Raw genomic sequence first — 19,475 nt, forward strand, 5'->3', positions numbered from 1 at the left:
AAGACACAAGGAAAGCATTAGCTCAAGAGACAGAAAGGGCCATATAAACCAGAGACTTCATCAGCCTGAGACCAGAAGAACTAGATGGTGCCTGGCTACTACCAATGACTGCCCTGACAGGGAACACAACAGAGAGTCCCAGATGGAGCAGAAGAAAGGTGGGGTGCAGAACTCAAATTCTAGTAAGAAGATAAGACTTAATGGTCTAAGACTGGAGGAACCCTGGAAAGCATGGCCTCTGGATTCTCTATCAGCCCAAAACTAAAACAATTTCCAAGGCCAACTCTTCAGACAGGGACTGGATTGCACTGTGGGACATAAAATGATACTCATGAGGAGTATGCCTCTTAGCTCAAGTAGATACAAGAGACTAAATGGGCAGCTTCTGTCCGGAGGTGAGATGGGAAGGCAGAGAGGGTTAGGACCTGGTTGAATGGACATGGGGAATCAGGGGTGGAAAGAAGTGTGCTGTCACAGGATGGGAAGAGCAATTAGAGTCACATAACAATGTATGTATACATTTTCACATGGGAAAAAATAAAACAATTTAAAAAAATTAATAAAAAAAAATCCACAATGAAAAAAATATCAAAAATTTTAAATAAAGTCAGCATTTGTCTAGGCAGGTATATAGGTGTGAAGAAACATATTACTTCCAAAAACTTGCCTTGGACTTCAGTGAAGATAAAGTAACTCTCTGTGTCCACAGGGCCTTCACACACCATTCTGACTTCTGGGTTCCGAATTCCCAGATGTCTATCCCACAGGTCCCAATAGGAAAGGCCTGTCTTTGAACCCCTAGAATTGTATTTCTGATGTTTCATCCTGAGATACCTACCTAGTTGCTATGTATACTCCTGCCAATCAGACTAGTCAAACCAGGTGATGCGGGTTTACAGGCAGGATGGGTCAAACCAGTCAGGAGGGAGGATGGGTCAGGGGAAAGGCATGTCTGTTTCCAAAGAAAACAAAGAGGTGTGGAAAAGCTCACAGTTCTGGTAACCAGTAGGGCCTTAAGGCGCCTCTCTCTAGCTGCAATCTTGAGTTAAAGGCCAAAGCAGGCTCCCTGCAAGGGATGCAGGGAACCACAGACAGTAAGAATCAGGACAGACCTGTCCTCCAGGCACACACACACAGGCTTCTCAGGGACACCTAGCCCCAAAGCCAGGAGCAAGCCCAGCCCGAGACTCCCCGAGCAGCCTAGGGAAAGCCAGGGTGCTTCCAGGCACTTCCAGGGCCCAAGACAGGAAGTGGATCAAGAAAAGGGTGGGGCCTGAGTGTCAATATCTCACCTGGACAGCTGGAAAATAGTCAACAGTCTGAAAGGTGTGGAAGTCAATGAGGCTCACCTGGCCACCACAGCCAATCAGAAGACCAGGGCTGGGTGAGGCAAATTAGAGCACCTGTGCTCTGTTAATCAGGCCTAATTCACCAGGATTCTAGTTTACGACTCATGCCTTCCAACACCTACACCTGAGGTGGTGAGATTCAAGCAAGGCTGGGAAAAGCCAAGGAGTGAGGGCTCCCCAGAAGCAGCAGTGGGTTTTCCTTTCTTGTGTGGATTTTTATTCATCTGAATTCCTGATCTAGGAAAATGTTGATTTGTTTGAAAGAAGAAACATATTTGGGAATTATGTTCCTAACAATAACCATATTCTGACAAGGTAAGGTCATCCTCAGGCCTGAAGCCAAACCAAGGAGAGGTAGGTGGCCTGTTAATTGCAAATATTTGACTGTTTTTGACCTGCAAACATACACGTACTTACACCCACACACAGTATTTTTTCCCACAAAGGGACGCAATCTAGCAAGGTGTTGCTTATCAGTATTGGCCTTGGGACTCCAAGACTAAAAATTTTAAAGTTAGAAGGGCTTCATGCTTCAGGTAGGAAAGGCAGCAGCATCCCCAGTTCATGGCTGAGCTTCTGAGGTCCAGAGAGGGAAAGAGATGTTTGCAAATTCATACTAGTAAGTGGGCAGCTCAAGTCACAAGCCTCCCGTGGCCACCACCTTTACTTATGATCACAATGGGCGGTAGGCTGGTCTCACCTCTGACCCACTTTCTCAGGTCTACAATCTCTGGCAGAGCCCTCAGCAAAAAGCCTGGCCCTACAGAAACAGTAGCACCTGCTTCTCCCCCCAAATCCTTAGAGAGGCAGAAAGACGGTGTTTCTGACCTGCCTGACTGGGCCCTCACACACCTGACTCAAAGGCACAGGCTTAAACAGGTGAGAGGTTAAGGTTTGATAAGCAGAAAAGGGCCAGCTGAAAGGATATTTCAACCCTGAGGTGCACCATTCACAGCCATTCAGTCTTTAGTATCTGCTGCTCTTTGCTTTGTGAAAAATGAGCTTGAAAAGTTGGGAAGCCCAGAGAAGTGTCTTCCTACTCAACATGGGGGGCAGGGGGGTGCTCCAATGTGAGGGCTGTGGAGGCAAAAGAGTTTTAACAAAACGTCAGGCCTAGACTCCCTAGGGCTGTCTTGCTGTATCTCTGAGCAGTAGTGGCCTGAGGAAAATGGGGCCTTATGAGGAAGCCCGTACCATGGCACATGTCCCATGGGCGAGGGGAACCCCTCCCCAAAAATTCTTCTAGGAATTAGCCTGATTCCAGGCTCTAAATAAATCAGACTTTGGGAAATCAGAGAGACCAAACTGTCATCCTGATGTTGCCACCAACCTCCCCATCTCCCATTTCCTCCTCTGTAAGACACAAATGAGGCATTGGTGGTTTAGTGGTAAAATTCTTGCCTCCCGTGCAGGTGACCCGGACTTGATTCCGAGCCAATGCACCTCATGTGCAGCCATGACCCATCTGTCAGTGGAGGCTTGCATGTTGCTATGATGCTGAACAGGTTTTAGCAGAGCTTCCAGACTAAGACAGACTAGAAGAAAGGCCTAATGCTCTACTTCCGAAAAATCGGCCAGTGAAAACCCTATGGATCACAATGGTCTGATCTACAGCCTATCATGGAGATGGCAGAGGACTGGCAGTGATTCATCCCATTGTCACTGGGTTGCCATGAGGGGAGGGGGGTGGGGCTGACTCGATGGCAGCTAACAACAAGAAGACACAAATAGTGAGGACGATCAGCCTGACAAGTGGAGGAATTAGGAAAGGACGCTTGTAAACACCAGGTGCTACATATATGCAATAGAAGAGCTCGTCTCTGACCGTGGTTCCCATTAGTTATACTAAGCAAACTCCAAATCACTCCTCTTTCAGAAGCCAAAGGAAAAAACAAAAGGCAAGTACCCTAGAGGTGGTGAGAGCCACATTTTGTCAACTTCAGCAATTCCTCCTGTAAAGGTGGAGGAAACTTCCTCTAGGAGCTGGCAAGGAGCCACAGTGCTTCACTGACCTTCTCTGATACAGGCTCCCATTGCCCTCGTGAGGGAAGCATGTGACGATTGGTTTTTCAGGAAGGAAATCTGAGATGGGCTAAGAGATCAGCCCAAGGTCACCCAGCAAAAGGGGAATAGGACCAGCTTGTTCAGGTCTCAGAGCCTGGTGCCAGACTTAGCAATCAGTCCAAATATCTTTCTAATTTCTTTTCACTTGAATTTTCATCTTGTAGCATCGACTTCTCTACAGGCAAGTAGACCAAATGTAGAAGGAAAATTATGCAATTTTGTCAAGGTCAGGAGAAAAGGTTAGAACTATCCCAAGTTGTCCAACTCTAAGATATTACTGTTGTTCTTATTATTATTATTACTACTATTGTTATGACCAGACCTTGGGGATGCCAAAGAATACCAAGATAAGAGCATCCTCCGAAGCCTCTTAGAAATAACATAGATAACATGGACATCTACTCAGCCCCTTTGCAGGGCCTGGATCCCCAAGGGAGTAAACAGAGAATAGTTCTGTTTGGAATCAGTGGTAGGAGCTGAAGGATCCCAGGAAAAGGGGCAGAGAGCAATATCTGTTTCCTATCACTATCTTCTACATAGTAAGTACATTGCTGACAGCAGAACAAAAACATCACTCGGGAAAGAAAAGAAAGGGAGAAGGGGAAGGCAAGCTACCATCATACTTCATCCACAGCTTCAAGGCCAGCTCCTGACCACAACCATAGGGCAAGGAAACTGAGTGGACAGAAAGCAACTCAAATCTGCTACTGTATTATTAGATCCTTAACCCATCTCCAGCCTTGCTCCTCAAAGACAGTGCTGCAGGCAGGGGGCTGTCAGCGACTGAAGATTTAGCAGGAACTGAGAGATGGTACCTCCTCCATCTTCATGAAAGCTCACAGCATTATCTTTGGAATAGCCCTGCTTCTGCAATTTCCCTTCCCAAAGAGATTTTACTCATCCTTTGGGTTCAACCTCTCACTCAATTGCAGGTGACCATCATCCAGTTTACACCAAGGACTTCCAAGAAAGATGGCTGAAGCCTAACAAAATGACAAAGGAAAAATCTCTGCTTGATACCACAGAATATTGTCCAGAGTCAGCATGGTTTGGAGGCTGTACCCCACCAGAGATCCATTTAGTGTGGCCAACAGTTTATAGATGTGTTAGTGGTTTAGGGATTGGGGTTACAGAGGACCCAGGGGAAGGGCAGAGAATGGACCATGTGTGCTCTTCTCTTCATCAAGACCAATTGCTAGAAGAGGATATCATGTTTGGTAAAGTAGCAGGCCAACAAAAACAAAGGAAAACCTCAATGAGATGGACAGACAAAAAGTCACAACAATGGACTCAAACATACCAATCATCATGAAGATGGTGCAGGACTGGGAATGTTTTGTTCTGTTATACATAAGGTCGCCATGAGTTGGAGTCAACTCAGCAGCAACTAACAAGTCCATCAAGAAGGAAGAAGTGTCACTGGTTGGCTAGAACTGCTGACAGGATTCACTTTCTTTTCCACCCTAGTTTAGGAGTAGGGGCGTGGGGCAAAAATAATCTCTTACTTATTGGCTTAGCTGAACAAAGAGAAGGTGAGAAATGAAATGCAATAACAAAACCTGGGGCAACAGAACCAATAGTGCCTCCCCACCCAAGACTTGGTGAGGCCCTTGAACCAAAGTGCTAGTGGACTCATCAAGCAAGAAACAATTTTAAAACCAGGCCAACCCTTTTGTTTATCCCCAGGGCAAGACTTATATCACAGTTATAGAGAAAAAGCAGCGACCAAATCTACCACCTATACCAGGTGCAGCACTCTCCCTATCCTGGCATCTGGGCAGCAGATGCAAGGAACCGACTTGGCCTCCAACATCTCCAGAGCAATATTCCATAATAAAGAACAGTGGAGCAACATTTAGAGTCTTGAGGGAAGAGGAGAATGACCTAAGAACCAGCTGTGGTTTCTGGATAAAGACAAATGTCCACAAATAACACAGGAGGCCTCAGAGTAAGTGGAATAGGTGACAATACACATGAGAACGCTTCAGAAGAAGCTCCACATTCACATTAGGGAAAAAAATTCCAGAAAATCCAGGGTTGGCCTCTGTTGTCCTTCTTATCCTGTCCAGAGCCCAACATAAGGGGCTGCCTGTATATACAGACAAGAGGAGGCCTTGGTCAATTTTCAGCGCTTGGGACTTGAAGTCTATTGTACATGAATGGGTCACTAAGCACCTTACAAACATCGTCCCTTTACCACATCCATTTAAGAAAGCTATTACTAATGGCCCTATTCTACTTCACAAAATGGATGACTCAGCTGAGAAGGAAACTCCAAAATTCCAACTCCGTGTCTAGGGCCCACCCCCACCTGCTATTCTGGTGCTGCACAGTGATATGCTATCAACCAAACACGTAACCTAAAGTCAACTAATTTCAGGAATCAAAGCAAAGACCAAAGGAAGGGAATAACACACAAAGATCAAACAACGGAAGGCACAAACACAGGAACTTTCTCTCTGGCTTCAGAACTGGCACCAGTGAATAAGTCTCCCAAGAAACCACTCCTGGGATGAGCATATGTTTGTATCAGAACCTAGTCTGACCCTGTCCTGACCCCAGGTAGGCAGATGGATACCTTCAACAGGTGTTGGTTTCTACCCTTCTTTGAGCATTTCTAGAAGGAATGAGGACAGTTACCTACTTCACTGCAACTTGACTGTACTTTCTTAACTCTTCCTCTACCCCCAATTCTCACTGAGGCAGCTCCCCATACCACCTGTAGGCTCAGATAAGTAGGTGGGGCATGTGGAAGTGCAAGCAGTAGTGCCAGGTCCATCCACTCCTATGCCCCCACACTGGGGCACCTTGCCTTCAGTCCTCCAGCAGACAGGAAAGGACTTAGGATACAGAAAAGCTCATATCTCAACACCAAACGAGATTTCAATCATGGTGTTGGGGGATACTGGAAGAGGATCAATATCAATCACAGAACATCCAATACTGGTGGTTTGGGAAGCTTGAACTCAGGGCAAACAAAGGGATCGCAGGACAGGCTCTGGGCACACCCAGCTGGCTGAGGAGAGGGAGCAGCAGACTGATTTGGCTGAGTGACTCTGCAGGGTCACCCAAAAGGCAAGGAAGACTGGAGGATGGGGGACATGCACACACCCCTCCCTCCCCTACACAGCCAGAGCTGATGACCAAAGCCCCTCCAGTGGACATGGGTAGAAAGGCCCTGCAGTGCAGGAGACTCTCTGAAGTGGCCCTGTTTCCATCCCTTCTATCTTCAAAGTGCATTATCAGTGCAAGAAGTAGGGCTGGATCTCAGGGGGTCCAACTCTGAGAAAGGGCTGTGCCAGCCAGCTCTCCCTACATCCTCCTGCTTCCCCCTTGCCCACCCCAACCCTTTCATGCTATGACCAGAATTCTTGCTGGATCTCATAAGGGGCGGGCCTGTGTGTGTTCAGTTCGGCTCTGCACAGCGGCACAGTGCTGTCCTGACTCTGCCCCTCGGCGTCCAGGTCCAGAAGCGTCCGCTCAACAGGGGGTAGTGACCCCGCCTGGAATGGAAGCAGGGCTGGGAGTTCAGGCCGCTCCTCCACAGTGCTACTACTGCTAGCAAAGCAGGAATCCACGTTGCTGGGCGTCTCCGTGCTGGAGCTGTTGGCTGGGGAGGCGCTGCGGGCATGGCTGGGGGACACAAACCACCAAGGGTCCAGCCGTTGCCGGTTGGCAGAAGGACGTGGCCGAGGCAGAAACTCCAGGGTCTTGGGTCTCTCCAAGGTAGAGTCTTGTTGTGTGTTCCAGCGCCTTGGGGTTGGGGGAAAGACCACATTGGGGTCAGGGAGACGGGGGACTTCACCTGGGTCTCGGCTAGGACTGGGGGTTTTCAGCATTCCTCCTGGTCAAGAGACAAAAAGAGACGCATCAGATGATGGTACAGGATTTCTGAACCAGATGTACACTGCTCCCACACTACCCTGCCATACCCCTATTAAACTGGTCAACAAATATTTATTGAGCACCTACTGCATGCCATGCAGTGTGTTGGGAGGAACTGGGGATACAAGAGTGAACTAGAAGGCTATAGTCCCTGCATCTGGTAATAAGATGGGACATCCAGAGTCACATCTCTAATGAAATAACTTGAGGCAGATGTCAGCAAACTACTAGCCGTAGTATGGCCGGCCACCTGTTTTATAAATAAAGTTTTATTGGAAGACACTCACACCCATTCATTTACATATTATCCACCTTAGCACTACAATAGCAGAGCTGAATAGCTGCAACAGGGACTGTATGATCCATAAAGCCTAAAATATTAACTATCTGGCCGTTTACAAGAAAAGCTTGGCAACCCCTGACTTCAGGGCATGTCCGTTCATTCACTGTTTATCCATTTAATAAACATGTGACAGAGTTAGGTATCAGAGGCCTCAAATGAATAATAGGGAGTGTCTGTTCCCAAACAGTTCGTATATCTGAATATAACAAAAAATCTCAAATGGGGAGGGGGAAGCCAAATGGTAAAATACAATTGCCACTCAGACTCAAATCTCACTGAAAGGGTTACTGCCATCCCTCCTTCTCCTAGGGGGATCAGGAGAGCTTCCAAGTCAGATTTAGTTCTTACAGACAGCAAGGATTGTGGGGAGAAAACTCTAGGATGAGGGCGTATATATCCAGGATGTCCAGAAGTATTGGGTGTCAGGTGGAGAAGTATATGTACATGTGTAGGAATTTATGTGGACACATATCCTGGTTTGAAGAGTCAGGTGTGAGTAAGAGGGTAAGTGTTGAAGAGTGTGATGAATGGGTGGAAGCCTGCCTTACGAGTGTGTCTGTACTAATGCTATAATGAGAGGCAAGAGCCCAGCTATGTGGCAGAAAATACCCCTCCCGTGTGCAGTACATAATTCCTTCCTGGTAACTTCAGTATCCTCTTTAGTGAATAACCAGAAGCTGGACTCCTGCCCTTCCTGTACCCTGAAGGCATTGCACTGCCCTAAGACACAGGGCCTGAACATCCCACAGGATTCCTGGTTTTGATTCTTCCTAGAACCTGTCTAACTTCTTCACACAACACAGGGAAGACCTCCAAGACACAGGACAGAAAGAAGTCAATCACCTCTGGCTACCCCTCCCACCCCAGATCAATCAACCAAATGCTTGATTGACTGAGTCCGAAGGAGGAATAGAGTTCACTCAAATCCAGAGGTGGAAAGAGGAAATGAGGTACCTGCAAGCATCTCCACTCCCCCGGAAGGCGCCAAGGAAGGAAAGAGGAAGACGACAGGACTCACCTGCTCCAGGACTGGGGCTCAACCCATTGCTGGAGGGGCTTCTGCTGGCTACAAGAGCCACTGGCTTAAGGGCCCCGTCAGAAGGAGTCCGTCGGTGACTATTTGGCTGTGTGGGGGCCGTAAGGGTGACGTGGGTGGGAGTCAAGGATTGGTTGGGGTCTCGCTTGAATCGCTCCACTCGGACATTGACCAGGGGATTGTGGGTGCAGGGGGTCAGAGGTGGGGCCTCAACCGGGCTGATAGGCATCTCGTACACCACGATCTCATCGCTGTCAGAGCGCAGCAGGGAGCGAGTGGAGTTGCACTCAGAGATGGAGGAGAGAGAGAGCAGCGTTAGGGAGGCAGAGGGGTCACCTAGCAACAGCATGGGTTCCTCCTTCTTGAAGAGCTTTCGGGAGGGGGGGCTGGTGCTCCGACGAGGACGGTTGGCCCTCTGAAAAAGACCCTCACGCCTCTTCTTCTCCTCCCGGGCTGGTGGCTCAGGCTCTTCCGGGGGAAGCAGCTGGCACTTGCCAGCTTCCAGCAGATCAAACCCTAGGCCTGTGGCTGCAAGAACAGCCCCACAGCCAAGAAGAGCCACCTCACAGCGGCGGTGGTGGGTACCACCCCGCTTGAGGCTATTGGTTGGCGTCAGCTGAGGGGTACTGGTGGCTGAGTTGACTGGGGTGGGCTCCTCATGGACTCCATCACTGCAGGGGCCATCCCCATCCTCTCCACGAGGGAATGGGATACAGAGGTAGGACTGGTTGGGTGAATGCTGTAGACGACTCTCCCCACTCCTTGGGCCTTCGCTGTCCTCATCCTCTGTGAAGATGAAAGGAATGGAGGGGAAATAGAAAATGGGAATAAAGCAACAAGAATAAGATTCTGCTCCTTTCTCCCAACCCCACCCCTCCTTGTTTAGTGTTAGGGATACAAAGACCAAACAGTCTGATGGATAGGTAGGATAAGGAACTGGGCATCAAACCTATAGGGCTTCATCCCCTACACTCAACTCTGACCAACATGGGGAAATCACTCCCCATTCCAGGGCCTGTTTCTCTATTTGCAGAACAGGGGATTGCTAACTTGCTACTTCATTCCATAAAGACCCTCTACTGAAGATGGAAAAGAGGCCTAAAGAGTTGGGAGGCTTCCCAAACACAAAGAAGGTAGGAGAGGCCTGTACCACATCTCTAAGTAAAAGACTAGGTGTTCTGGAAAGGGATTGGGCACCATGTAGTGTGGACCATTCTGGAGAAGCATTAGGAGCATTGGTGCACTTCTTTGGTTCTCTCCTGGAGAGAGAGAGAGGGCCTCAGAATCCATAAGACCAAATGCAGTATCAGTTTCCCAGAATACTGGATGGAACAGAAACACTCCTATTTTTTTGCACCTTAAAATTGGAAGGCCCTTGGATTTCTAGAATAATGGCCTAGACTTGTTTAAGACCAATCTCTTGTAAAAGATTAGAATCCCCTACATGGGTGAAGGCCATTCTACTCTACGGACTGAGCTATTAGGATCTTGGAAACTTATAAAGAGTACGGGAAAGGCCTGGAGAAGATCTTGCCCATGCAGGAATCACAGGACAACACTGGAAAAGCTTCCTTGGAGGAAGGTTGCAGTGCCTTCTACTACCATCCTCTGCTTTACTGACTGCCTGCGTTAAAATACAAGGAAAGGGACCCAGAAAGGGGAAATGCCTGATTGACGGCCTCACCCCCCTGCACTGCTCTAAGGAGACTGTAACTGTCCTCTTGGGATTGAGGCCAAGGGGAGGCTCCAGGCAGCAGTAAGAAGAACTGTGATTTGGGAAGACTCAGTGAAATGGAAGCAGGGTAAACTCAGAAGGGATTGGACTGGGGGGAGGGGGGGTGGGGCAGGTTCGATGAGTGAAAGGAGATAACCACCATGAAATAGCACGAGGGTTTTTAAACAGCCCTGGAAGCTTGGCCAAGAATTCCTTGAGAGAACAGGGAGAGAATGAAGACAAGGGTGATGCTTACCCATTTCCATAAGGCTGGTGAACCCTGGCAGGGCAGGGCTGCTCCTCGGGCCCTTCCCCAGGTTGGGGGCACTGGATGACCACTGTTTGTATCCATCTACCAAGGACTTGAGGCTGAAAAGGCAGAAATGGGGAAAGTGTTAGAACTGGTCCCTTCCCTTACTCTGTGCTCGGATCCATGGGTCTGTGGAAACGTCTCTCCCCATCTGCTCAATTACACCAAAGCCCAAGAGGCTTGGAGTACAGGCAACAAATCTTGCAGAGCCCACTCGCTCTGTAAACAAAAGGGTACATGCTCTAGGGAAAGAAAAGTGGTGGCATGACATCCAGTCCTTCACATGCTGCTATAGAAAGACCCGGTGGGCAGGCTGGCAAGCAGACAGAAAGAATAAGGACCACCCAGGACCAGCCGAGGTCTTTCCTGAGCTCATCTTAAGGGAAAGACAATCAACCGACAGATGGTGAATACAACGTATTAGTGACATTAGAAATATTGCAGTGCAAATACTTGCAATGCGGCAAGCACTGGGCACCTGTAGAGATGCAGATGGGCCAGGCTACTCTACTCACACAACTTCTCAAGTTCTTCTTCCAAGCGTATGGCATGCGTAGGCAACTTTCAAAGCCATCCACTTTTCAAAAACAAAAAGCAACCAACAAAATTGCCTCTCTAAGCTGCAGCAACCCGGTGCACTTTGGGACAGACCTGTGTGAGCTGTATGTAATGTTGTATTCGACCCCTCCACTTTGTCTTGGGGTGGAGAGGAAGGGGACAGGACTTTGCTTTCAAAACCCTGTAATCAACTCATAACTGGCAAGCCAGCAACTTCTCTGAGGATACAGACTGGGTGCCCTACGTGCTCACACAGGGAATCAGGGGGAATCAGACGCCCAGAAGCACTAGTCTTTTCCCTAGAGGATAATATAAGGAAGGATTGGTAATCTCTGGACAACGGCTGCCTTGGAGACACCAGGATTACAACCAGAAGTGGCTCTTTTTTTTTTTTTTTTAGGGCTAGAAAGTACCATTCAGCTAAAGCCTGCTCTTCCTGGAGTCCCAGCCCATCTTTACTGGGAGAGAGGAGGACCAATTTTTTCCCCAACTTCAGAACTCTGTTTCAAGTACTATCAGAAATATCCATAAAATAAAGTATATTCCTACACCACTGGTTCCAACCAAAATCCAGAGCCAGAGATAAGAATATTGCTAAACCCATAGCCTGAGATTTCTAACTGAAAAGCTTGTAACATCACCTCCAGCTCTGGATTCCAGGAAATCCAGATTAGCAAAGTTAAAACCAGTGCTAAAAATCAAAGGGAAAATAGCCATGTACCATTTCCCTAAAACTAAGGGTGCCAGGGGTATCCCAACAAGGGCTTGGCCAGAGAAGAATAAGAAAAAGTGAGATCAACACAGGAATTTTCCCATGGTGCACAATGGTACTGCTTAAAAAAAAAAGAACAAAAAAGAAGTCAGCACAGCCCTGGCAGTGAGGCTTGATTCTAGGGGAGATGCTGTGAGAACAAGGAAATGGCAGGGGAACTATTAGCAGCAGCACAGGTAATGAAAGGGTGAAGGTCACTCACCCCAAGTGGAAATGTGGAGATTCTGATGGGGTACTTAAACCATTAGCTTTCTCACGTCTCTGAGGGGATCTTCAATGAATAAAGAGAATCAGCAGTAGGCAACAGGGGAAACATCCAGCTCAGCCTCTCCCACACCAAAACCCTCAAGGCTGGACTCTAGCTGCGCTGCCAGCCACCCTCCCCTTATCTGGTCAGCAAAGCCCACACCATACAAGGATCTAACAAGATGGCCCTGCTGGAGCTGTTACAGGCCGAGGACCTCCTGACCTGTGGGACAAAGGTCCCTGGGCAGCCACAGCATACAAGGGGCCTGTAACTTCATACATACCCGAGCTCTGTACAGAGAGTACATATGTTTCCAACAGATAGGTACTATTTTTTTAAAGGATGAAGATGCTATCAAGATTCACAAAACACAAATTCACTTAACATTACTGAATTTCAGATAGCTTTTTTTCATTACATACTTTCTTCAGGCAACAGGTACTAAAAACAGAAATATTGCCATATACCAACCAAACCAAACCCATCACCGTCGAGTCGATTCCGACTCATATAGAGTTCTTAAAAATTTCTGACCTCAAAGAGGTCTTTCTTCGAGATTTTATTTCTTCAGTAGGAATTCGAGAATCACAAAAAATTAAGTCATATACTTTGATTTGCTTCAAAAGTTTGTGACGGTGAATTTATGTAGACAGGAAGAAAATCCCAAAGTTAATTATTTTGTAGCAAAACAAAGTTACTCAATTTATTACCAAAACAAACAAAAAAAAACCTTTAAATGAAGCAGAGCCACAGAACCTATTGCAATCCATAGCCAGCCTGGTAAATCCTATCTGGAATCATACTAATGCCAGAAATATCAAGGGATTCTGGGTGACTGAGTTTCTCAGACCTGGCTCAACCCCCTCCAGCCCAAGGTTCAAAGGACAGATTGGGGAGCTCTTGCTCCTAAAGAACTTAATATAGCAGAGCAATTTGCCAGCTCCCAAGGGTTCAATCACTGAGTTCTCACATTTGTTAGGTAGTTCGCCTTATATATCTAAATATGCCATGCAAAAGTATTCAGTAGTTTCTGAAGCCTGGCTTCAAACAGTCAGTCCTTTAAGAACCCAATTGTTATCTTCACCTTCAGCTCCGATCTGATATGGGAAAATAGACTTGGACATGAAATCTTAGTATTTGAAGGATTACCTACACCAGTCACAGGTTTGGGGCACCTGTAAGCAGGGATCTAAAGCCTGAAAGTCAACCTTGGAAGCTCTTTGGATAATCACACAAAAGGCAGAGGTAGGGCAACTGCTTATCCTTACACTTAGAAAAGTCAAGAAACACTGTCCTAGACTCTTAAACCGAGAACGAGAAGTATAAACCATTAGGTCAATTCTTTCAAGTATGAAAGAGAATTGCTGAGAAGCAGAGGATAATCATCATAGCTATTATTCACAATGCTTACGATGCGCTGGCCAATCTTCTAGGCACTTTACGAACATGAACTTATTTACTCCTGACATCAACTCATGAGGTGGGCACTATGACTATTCCCATTTTAGAGATGAGGATACTCAGACGTAAAATCACACAGCTAGGAATGGTGGAGTCAGGATTCACACTCTGGCAGTCTGGTGTTGGCATCCAAGCTCTTCAATACTACCCGAAGAGTGACTGGCCTGTGAAGAACTGGGACTAGGGAGAATTTAACTCCTAGGCCACAAGACTACAAGCAGGAACACAAGCACATCCAAGGCACCAAGGTGTGTTTTGTGCTTTTCCCAGAGAGGGTGCTCACACATGCCAGTGTGGCTATGGGGTAGGGGCTGAAAGAAGTACTGGTGACCTTGGAGCTACATTCAACTGGAGTCCACAGGGGGTGCAAATGGTTAACACATTCACGTGCTAACTAAAAGGCTGGAAGTTCGAATCTACCCAGAGGCTCCTTGAAAGAAAAACTTAGCAACCTACTTTGAAATGTCAGTCATTGAAAACCTATAGAGCACACTTCTACTCTTACACACATGGGGTCATCATGAGTCAAAATCAACTCAATGGCACCTGGTTACTGGCACTACCAGGGCTGGATTATTCTGCCTGACCCTGCTTTAGGATGAGCCTCCTGTCAAGACAGTCCTGTGATCCCTGCTCTTCTCCTTCCTCTGAACAGGTATTCTAAGAGAAAGAGGAAAGTATGAGTAAAATACTCAGGCAGAACTTTTTACATTTTGTTAAAGCTGGACAACGAATAAGGAAGACCAAAAAAGAATTGATGCCTTTAAATTATGGTGTTGGTGAACAATACCGAAGATACCATGGACTGCCAAAACAACAAACAAATCTGTCTTGGAAGAAGTACAGCCAGAATGCTCCTTAGAAGCAAGGACGGGAGACTACGAGACTATGTCTCACATGTTATCAGGAGGGATCAGTCCTTGGAAAAGGACATCATGCTTGGTAAAGTAGAAGGTTAGTGAAAAAGAGGAAGACCCTCAATGAGGTGGACTGACACAGTGGCTGCAACAATGGGCTCAAGCATAACAACAATTGTGAGGATGGCATAGGACCGGGCAATGTTTTGTTCTGTTGTACACAGGGTGGCTATGAGTTAGAACTGACTCGACGGTACCTAACAACAACAATGCCTGGACAACTCCAGGGGTTGGCAAACTATACCTGCTGGGCCAAATCCTACCCACTACCTGTTTTTGTTTTTTTTTTAATTATTATTATGGTAAATATGTACGTAACAAAACATTTGCCATTTCAACATTCTTCACATGTACAATTTAGTGACATTAATTGTGTTCATTGTAGGGTCGCTATGCGTCAGAGTTGACTCGATGGAATTAGTTTGTTTTTTTTTTTTTTTTTTGGTTTATATTGCCAGTATCCATTTCCAAAGTTTTACTGGAACCCAGCCATGCTCATTCATGTACGTACTGCCCGTGTTCTAAGGCTGCATTTGTGCTACAATAGCAGAGCTGATTAGACACAATCAGAGACTATATGGCCCGCAAAGCCTAAAATACTTACTATTTGGCCCTTTACAGAAAAAACTTGCCCCCTATTCTAGGAGGTTACAGGGAACAAGGAAATTGGAAAACTCTGTTGTAAAGATCAGGAAGCTTGTAATTTCTCAGAAAGCACTGAAACATACAACAGAGGAAAAGATGTTTTCTATCGTATTTTTTAAATGATGCACCCATTTTTAAGTGAGAAAGAACTTCACATCATCTGGCTCTTACCCTTCATCTCCTGAGGCAAGTTCCTTCTGACCAAGTGTACTTGGCCCCCACGTCCGTCCCTTCTTCTTTGGGGCCCTCTTCTCCTCCTCCTCGCCTTCCTCCTTCGGGATGACTGAGCTCCGGCCCCAGGTTTTGCTGTTTTCACCTGGTGTCACTGTGAATAACAAAGGTTGAATGGGAATTGGAGAAAAGACAGACAGAACCTCCCCCAAAACTAGCCTCTACTCCACTAAACACACGCACACATACCTGGAGGTGCAAGGAAGAAGTTAGACCTCATTAAAAACTCTGTGCCCGAGTAGAGCCTTCCAGAAAAGTATGGAGTTCTCAGATACCAATTATTTAGCACTTTCAAAGTATACATGAAAAAATTTCCTAAATTCTTATAAGGCCAAAGTAAAGCTGAAGCTTAGGCCAACCAGACATCAGAGTTCCAAATAGATCTGACTTAAGGAACTTGTTTTGTTGGGTGGGATGGGGCAGCAGGTGGTGGGAAGATAAGGAGCTAGAGGGAGAGAGAAAGGGAAAGAAAGATATGGACATGCAGAACAGGTTTTGGGAAGAATGAATTGGAAAGAAAGAAAATAAGGAGTTCAAGTCTAAGGAGAAGGAAGTTAGGAGTCGGTGGAGAGGGGGAAGGAAGAGCCTAGAGAAATACAATAGATAAGAGTGAAGGAACATTCCTCTCACACTGATACCTTAGAACAAGAATGGAAACCCAAACGCCTCAGGGACCAGGCATGTATCATAAATGAGTGAAGGGAGCCAGTTACCAAAAAACAGGGAGTTGAGGGACTAAGGCAAAATACAGAACATGTGTAGGCCACCATCAATTCCAGCCAACTGTGGCCACGTGGGAAAAGAAACCCACTGATCTGATTTTTTTTTAAAGCCAGAAATCCAGGTTTTGGGGGTGAAATTTCTCTTTTTTTTTTTTTCCAACAATTGGTCTAGATTCAGCCAACATAAAGTATCTGGCAGATTTCCTTAGAAGCTAAACTTTGCAAAAGCCCTTCCCTGGGAAGCATAGACAAAAGAGAAACAATGATGCCCCAAATATGGCAGACAGCATGCAAGGTCCCCAGGCCAGGGTACCAACCTGGGTCTACATCACACACCAGTGTCCAAATCACTCTGTAATTTACTAAAGATACTATCAATACCCACAAACTTTTATGCTGGTATCTGACTAAGAGTAAAAGGTACAGGAGCAAGTAGTAAAGTTAATAAAGAGAGACAAGGGGGAGGGCTAAGGATTTGCGTACATATGTGCATGTATATACACATTGTCGAGGAGAGGTGGCAGAAGTTATGGATGGAGCAAGCCTGGACCAGTCGGTGGCTGGACAGAGCAGGGGACAGGTGCCCCTGGTGGGTTCTGGCCCCAGCTAATTTGGGAAACAGTCTCACACTGGATGGCTCGGAGGCGAGGAATGATGGTGGGGCTTGCAGGAGGACTGGAACGGTTGTTGATCAGACTCTTCCTTTTATCCATGGTTGGGGAGGCCTGCACTGTGAACTTGTGCTGGAAATCTGCTTGGGGAAAGACAAACACATGCGTGTGCATTAGAATTTTCCCGTTGGAGACTGACATTGCCTGGCATGCCTGAGGGACAGATCCCAGTTTCCTGAAAAGCTCATTGTTCACATCTGGGAAATGTTCTCTTTTTCCCAAAGGGACATGGCAAGACGAAGGTATGGAAAGATGGAAAATTCATTATTTGAGTGAACTTTATTACCCAGTCTTCGTCAGCTATCTCTATAATGTATGCAGGTGTAGCAATGACATATTTAGAATTGTTTTTAGAACATAAAACTTTGTTGATTATTCTAAAAAAATTTAACTTAAAATTCTCTATTTTATATAATCTATTATGACATGCCCCTTTTCTCAGAGGTCAAAGTAGGGAAAAGATGCTTCTCACTAAGAGTGGGCAGAGTGAGTTATTAAGAACTAGCCCCTGGTGAGAATGTAGGGAAGGGAGGGAGATGGGCAAATGGCCCAAATTCCGATGTATTCCAAAGGTACAAGCATAAAGAACGCAGAACTTAAGGTCAGCTAACCGGGTTTGTGTTCAGCTCTGAAATTTCTGAGTTTCAGTTTCCTTGTCTGTCAAAGATGTATAACAAACAACTGCTTGTTTGCACCTAGGTCTCCTCACAAACGGTTAAGCGCTCACTACTAACCAAAACACACCCAGAGATGCCTCGGAAGACAGGCCTTGTAACCTGCCTCTGAAAGGTCACAACCCTAAAAGCCCTATGGAGTAGTTCTACTGTGCAACACATGGGGTTGCCATGAGTCGGAAACAACTCAACGGCAACAACAACTCCTCATTAGACTGTGCTCTCTCTGAGGGTGGGAACTATAGCTTTTATTTCTCTATCCCAGTACCCAGCAGTATGCTGGGCGCACGCCTGATGCTCAAGAGGTGCTTAACAAATCCAGGTAGTCTGAAAAGAAAAAATAGGCAACAAGGAAACCAGTAAACACGAACACATTCATTGAATTTCACTGAAATTAATTCCCTTGCCTGTACTTAAGCCACCATCCTAGTGTTTAAAATCACCCACTGCTACAGAGTTGCTACAAGTTGGAATCAACTCCATGGCGACGGGTTTGGTTTTTACTGTTCGTATTATGCTATTTCCTCTTGGTTCCTTATACTTCTGATAAGCTTGCTTCCTGTGGCCTTAAAGAATTAGAACACATCTGAATCCTTTTATCTACATAAGCACACACTTGAGCACTCACCTACTTCAATGGGTACACTATACATACAATGATTCTAATCTACGGTTTCTCTATTTCTCTCTTGGCATTTTCCCAAGGCTGTATATATGATAAATGCAACTTCTGTCAGCCAGTGTGTTTCTAAAAGGTTAGGTGTAAATCAAATTCTTACAAATTTAACCTAATCTCAACTGTACTCAGAGAACTGATTATTTAAAGAAACCATGAGATGGGTTGTTTCACAGAGCTAAGATTTTTCTTGTCTCATGCGTACACACACTTACTCTGGGAAAAAAAAAATTTTTTTTCCAGTTACATGTTTCCTCTCCAAGTTTCCTAAGGTGTGAGATGTCACCATGTGAGGGAGCTTGCTTCGAGCAGCCTGGACCCTGCTTGCCTGCCCTGTCTTCATTTCATACTCTGTGTTCAGTCATACTCAATAATGCCCTAGAGTGGGGCACTTTTAGCAGACCAGTGTCTTTCCACTGAATGGAATGGCCCATTTCAAACCAGCTGCATCACTGAGGTTTCCAAGCTTAGTTCCAAGCTCCCACATACCCCCTGCCTCTGCTCCCTGACCAGGCTCTCTGTTTTCATTTCCCAGCAGGGCAAGGCCACTCACCGGAAGGGAGGCTGATGCGGTTGCCGTCCTTGAGCTTCAGTCGGCTCTTCCTGAACTTGCCCTTGCGTTTCTTCACCCGGGGCTTCTCCTGGCACAGCTGGTGGATGATGATGTTGAGCTCCCGTTCCAGAATGTCAATCTCCCGCTCGGCCAGTTCCTGCTCCCGGCGCCGCAACAGCTCCTCCTGGTTCTTCTGCTGCAACGCTGCCCGTGTCAGCTCCTCCTCCCAGGTGCGGAGCTCCTGTGGACAAGATGGGCGCCATCAGAGAGAAGAGTGGGGCACTAAGCACAGAGGAGTCTTGGGGGTAAGGCCTGAGAGCCCCAACAGTAAGTGCTCATGGCAACCTGGAGAGCTGGCTAGGCCCCACAGAGCATCTGTGCTGCTACCCCCATACTTCAAGTTCCCGGCAGAGACAGCAAGCCCAGTACCTAGTTAACGGTAAGTGAATACCTGACCACCCTGTATGATGGAGAAAGGAAGGCTCAGAACAGCCATACTGAGCATACAGCCAGAGAAGCTAAAACCACAGGCCCTACAGAGGGCAACTGGGAGTTCCCAGTCACTTCTTGAATCTTGTTTAAAACTGCCGGTGACTGGGAAATAAAATCATGTTTTTAAATTTTACAGACCTGGTTCTATTGTAATT

General features: G+C 46.5%; 1 protein-coding gene across 2 annotated transcripts in view; it reads right to left on the reverse strand.

Moving 5' to 3' along the window:
- Positions 1-3,097: 3,097 nt before the first annotated feature.
- MAP3K9 (mitogen-activated protein kinase kinase kinase 9) overlaps positions 3,098-19,475 on the reverse strand; it is a 104,284-nt gene continuing 87,906 nt past the window's right edge. Inside the window, exons 6-13 of one of the 2 annotated variants that reach the window (XM_004370999.2) lie at positions 18,829-19,069; positions 16,883-17,005; positions 15,473-15,626; positions 12,234-12,302; positions 10,648-10,760; positions 10,423-10,443; positions 8,660-9,484; positions 3,098-7,254 (exon numbers count right to left, since the gene is read on the reverse strand). In XM_004370999.2, coding sequence (XP_004371056.1) covers positions 6,770-7,254; positions 8,660-9,484; positions 10,423-10,443; positions 10,648-10,760; positions 12,234-12,302; positions 15,473-15,626; positions 16,883-17,005; positions 18,829-19,069 — 2,031 coding nt within the window. In that variant the 3' untranslated portion in view covers positions 3,098-6,769. The remainder of the gene's footprint in view (positions 7,255-8,659; positions 9,485-10,422; positions 10,444-10,647; positions 10,761-12,233; positions 12,303-15,472; positions 15,627-16,882; positions 17,006-18,828; positions 19,070-19,475) is intronic. The other variant, XM_004371000.2, reaches the window with a different exon arrangement.

The sequence above is a fragment of the Trichechus manatus genome, unplaced genomic scaffold, assembly GCF_000243295.1.
Source record: "Trichechus manatus latirostris isolate Lorelei unplaced genomic scaffold, TriManLat1.0 scaffold00010, whole genome shotgun sequence".
NCBI classification, from domain to species: domain Eukaryota; kingdom Metazoa; phylum Chordata; class Mammalia; order Sirenia; family Trichechidae; genus Trichechus; species Trichechus manatus.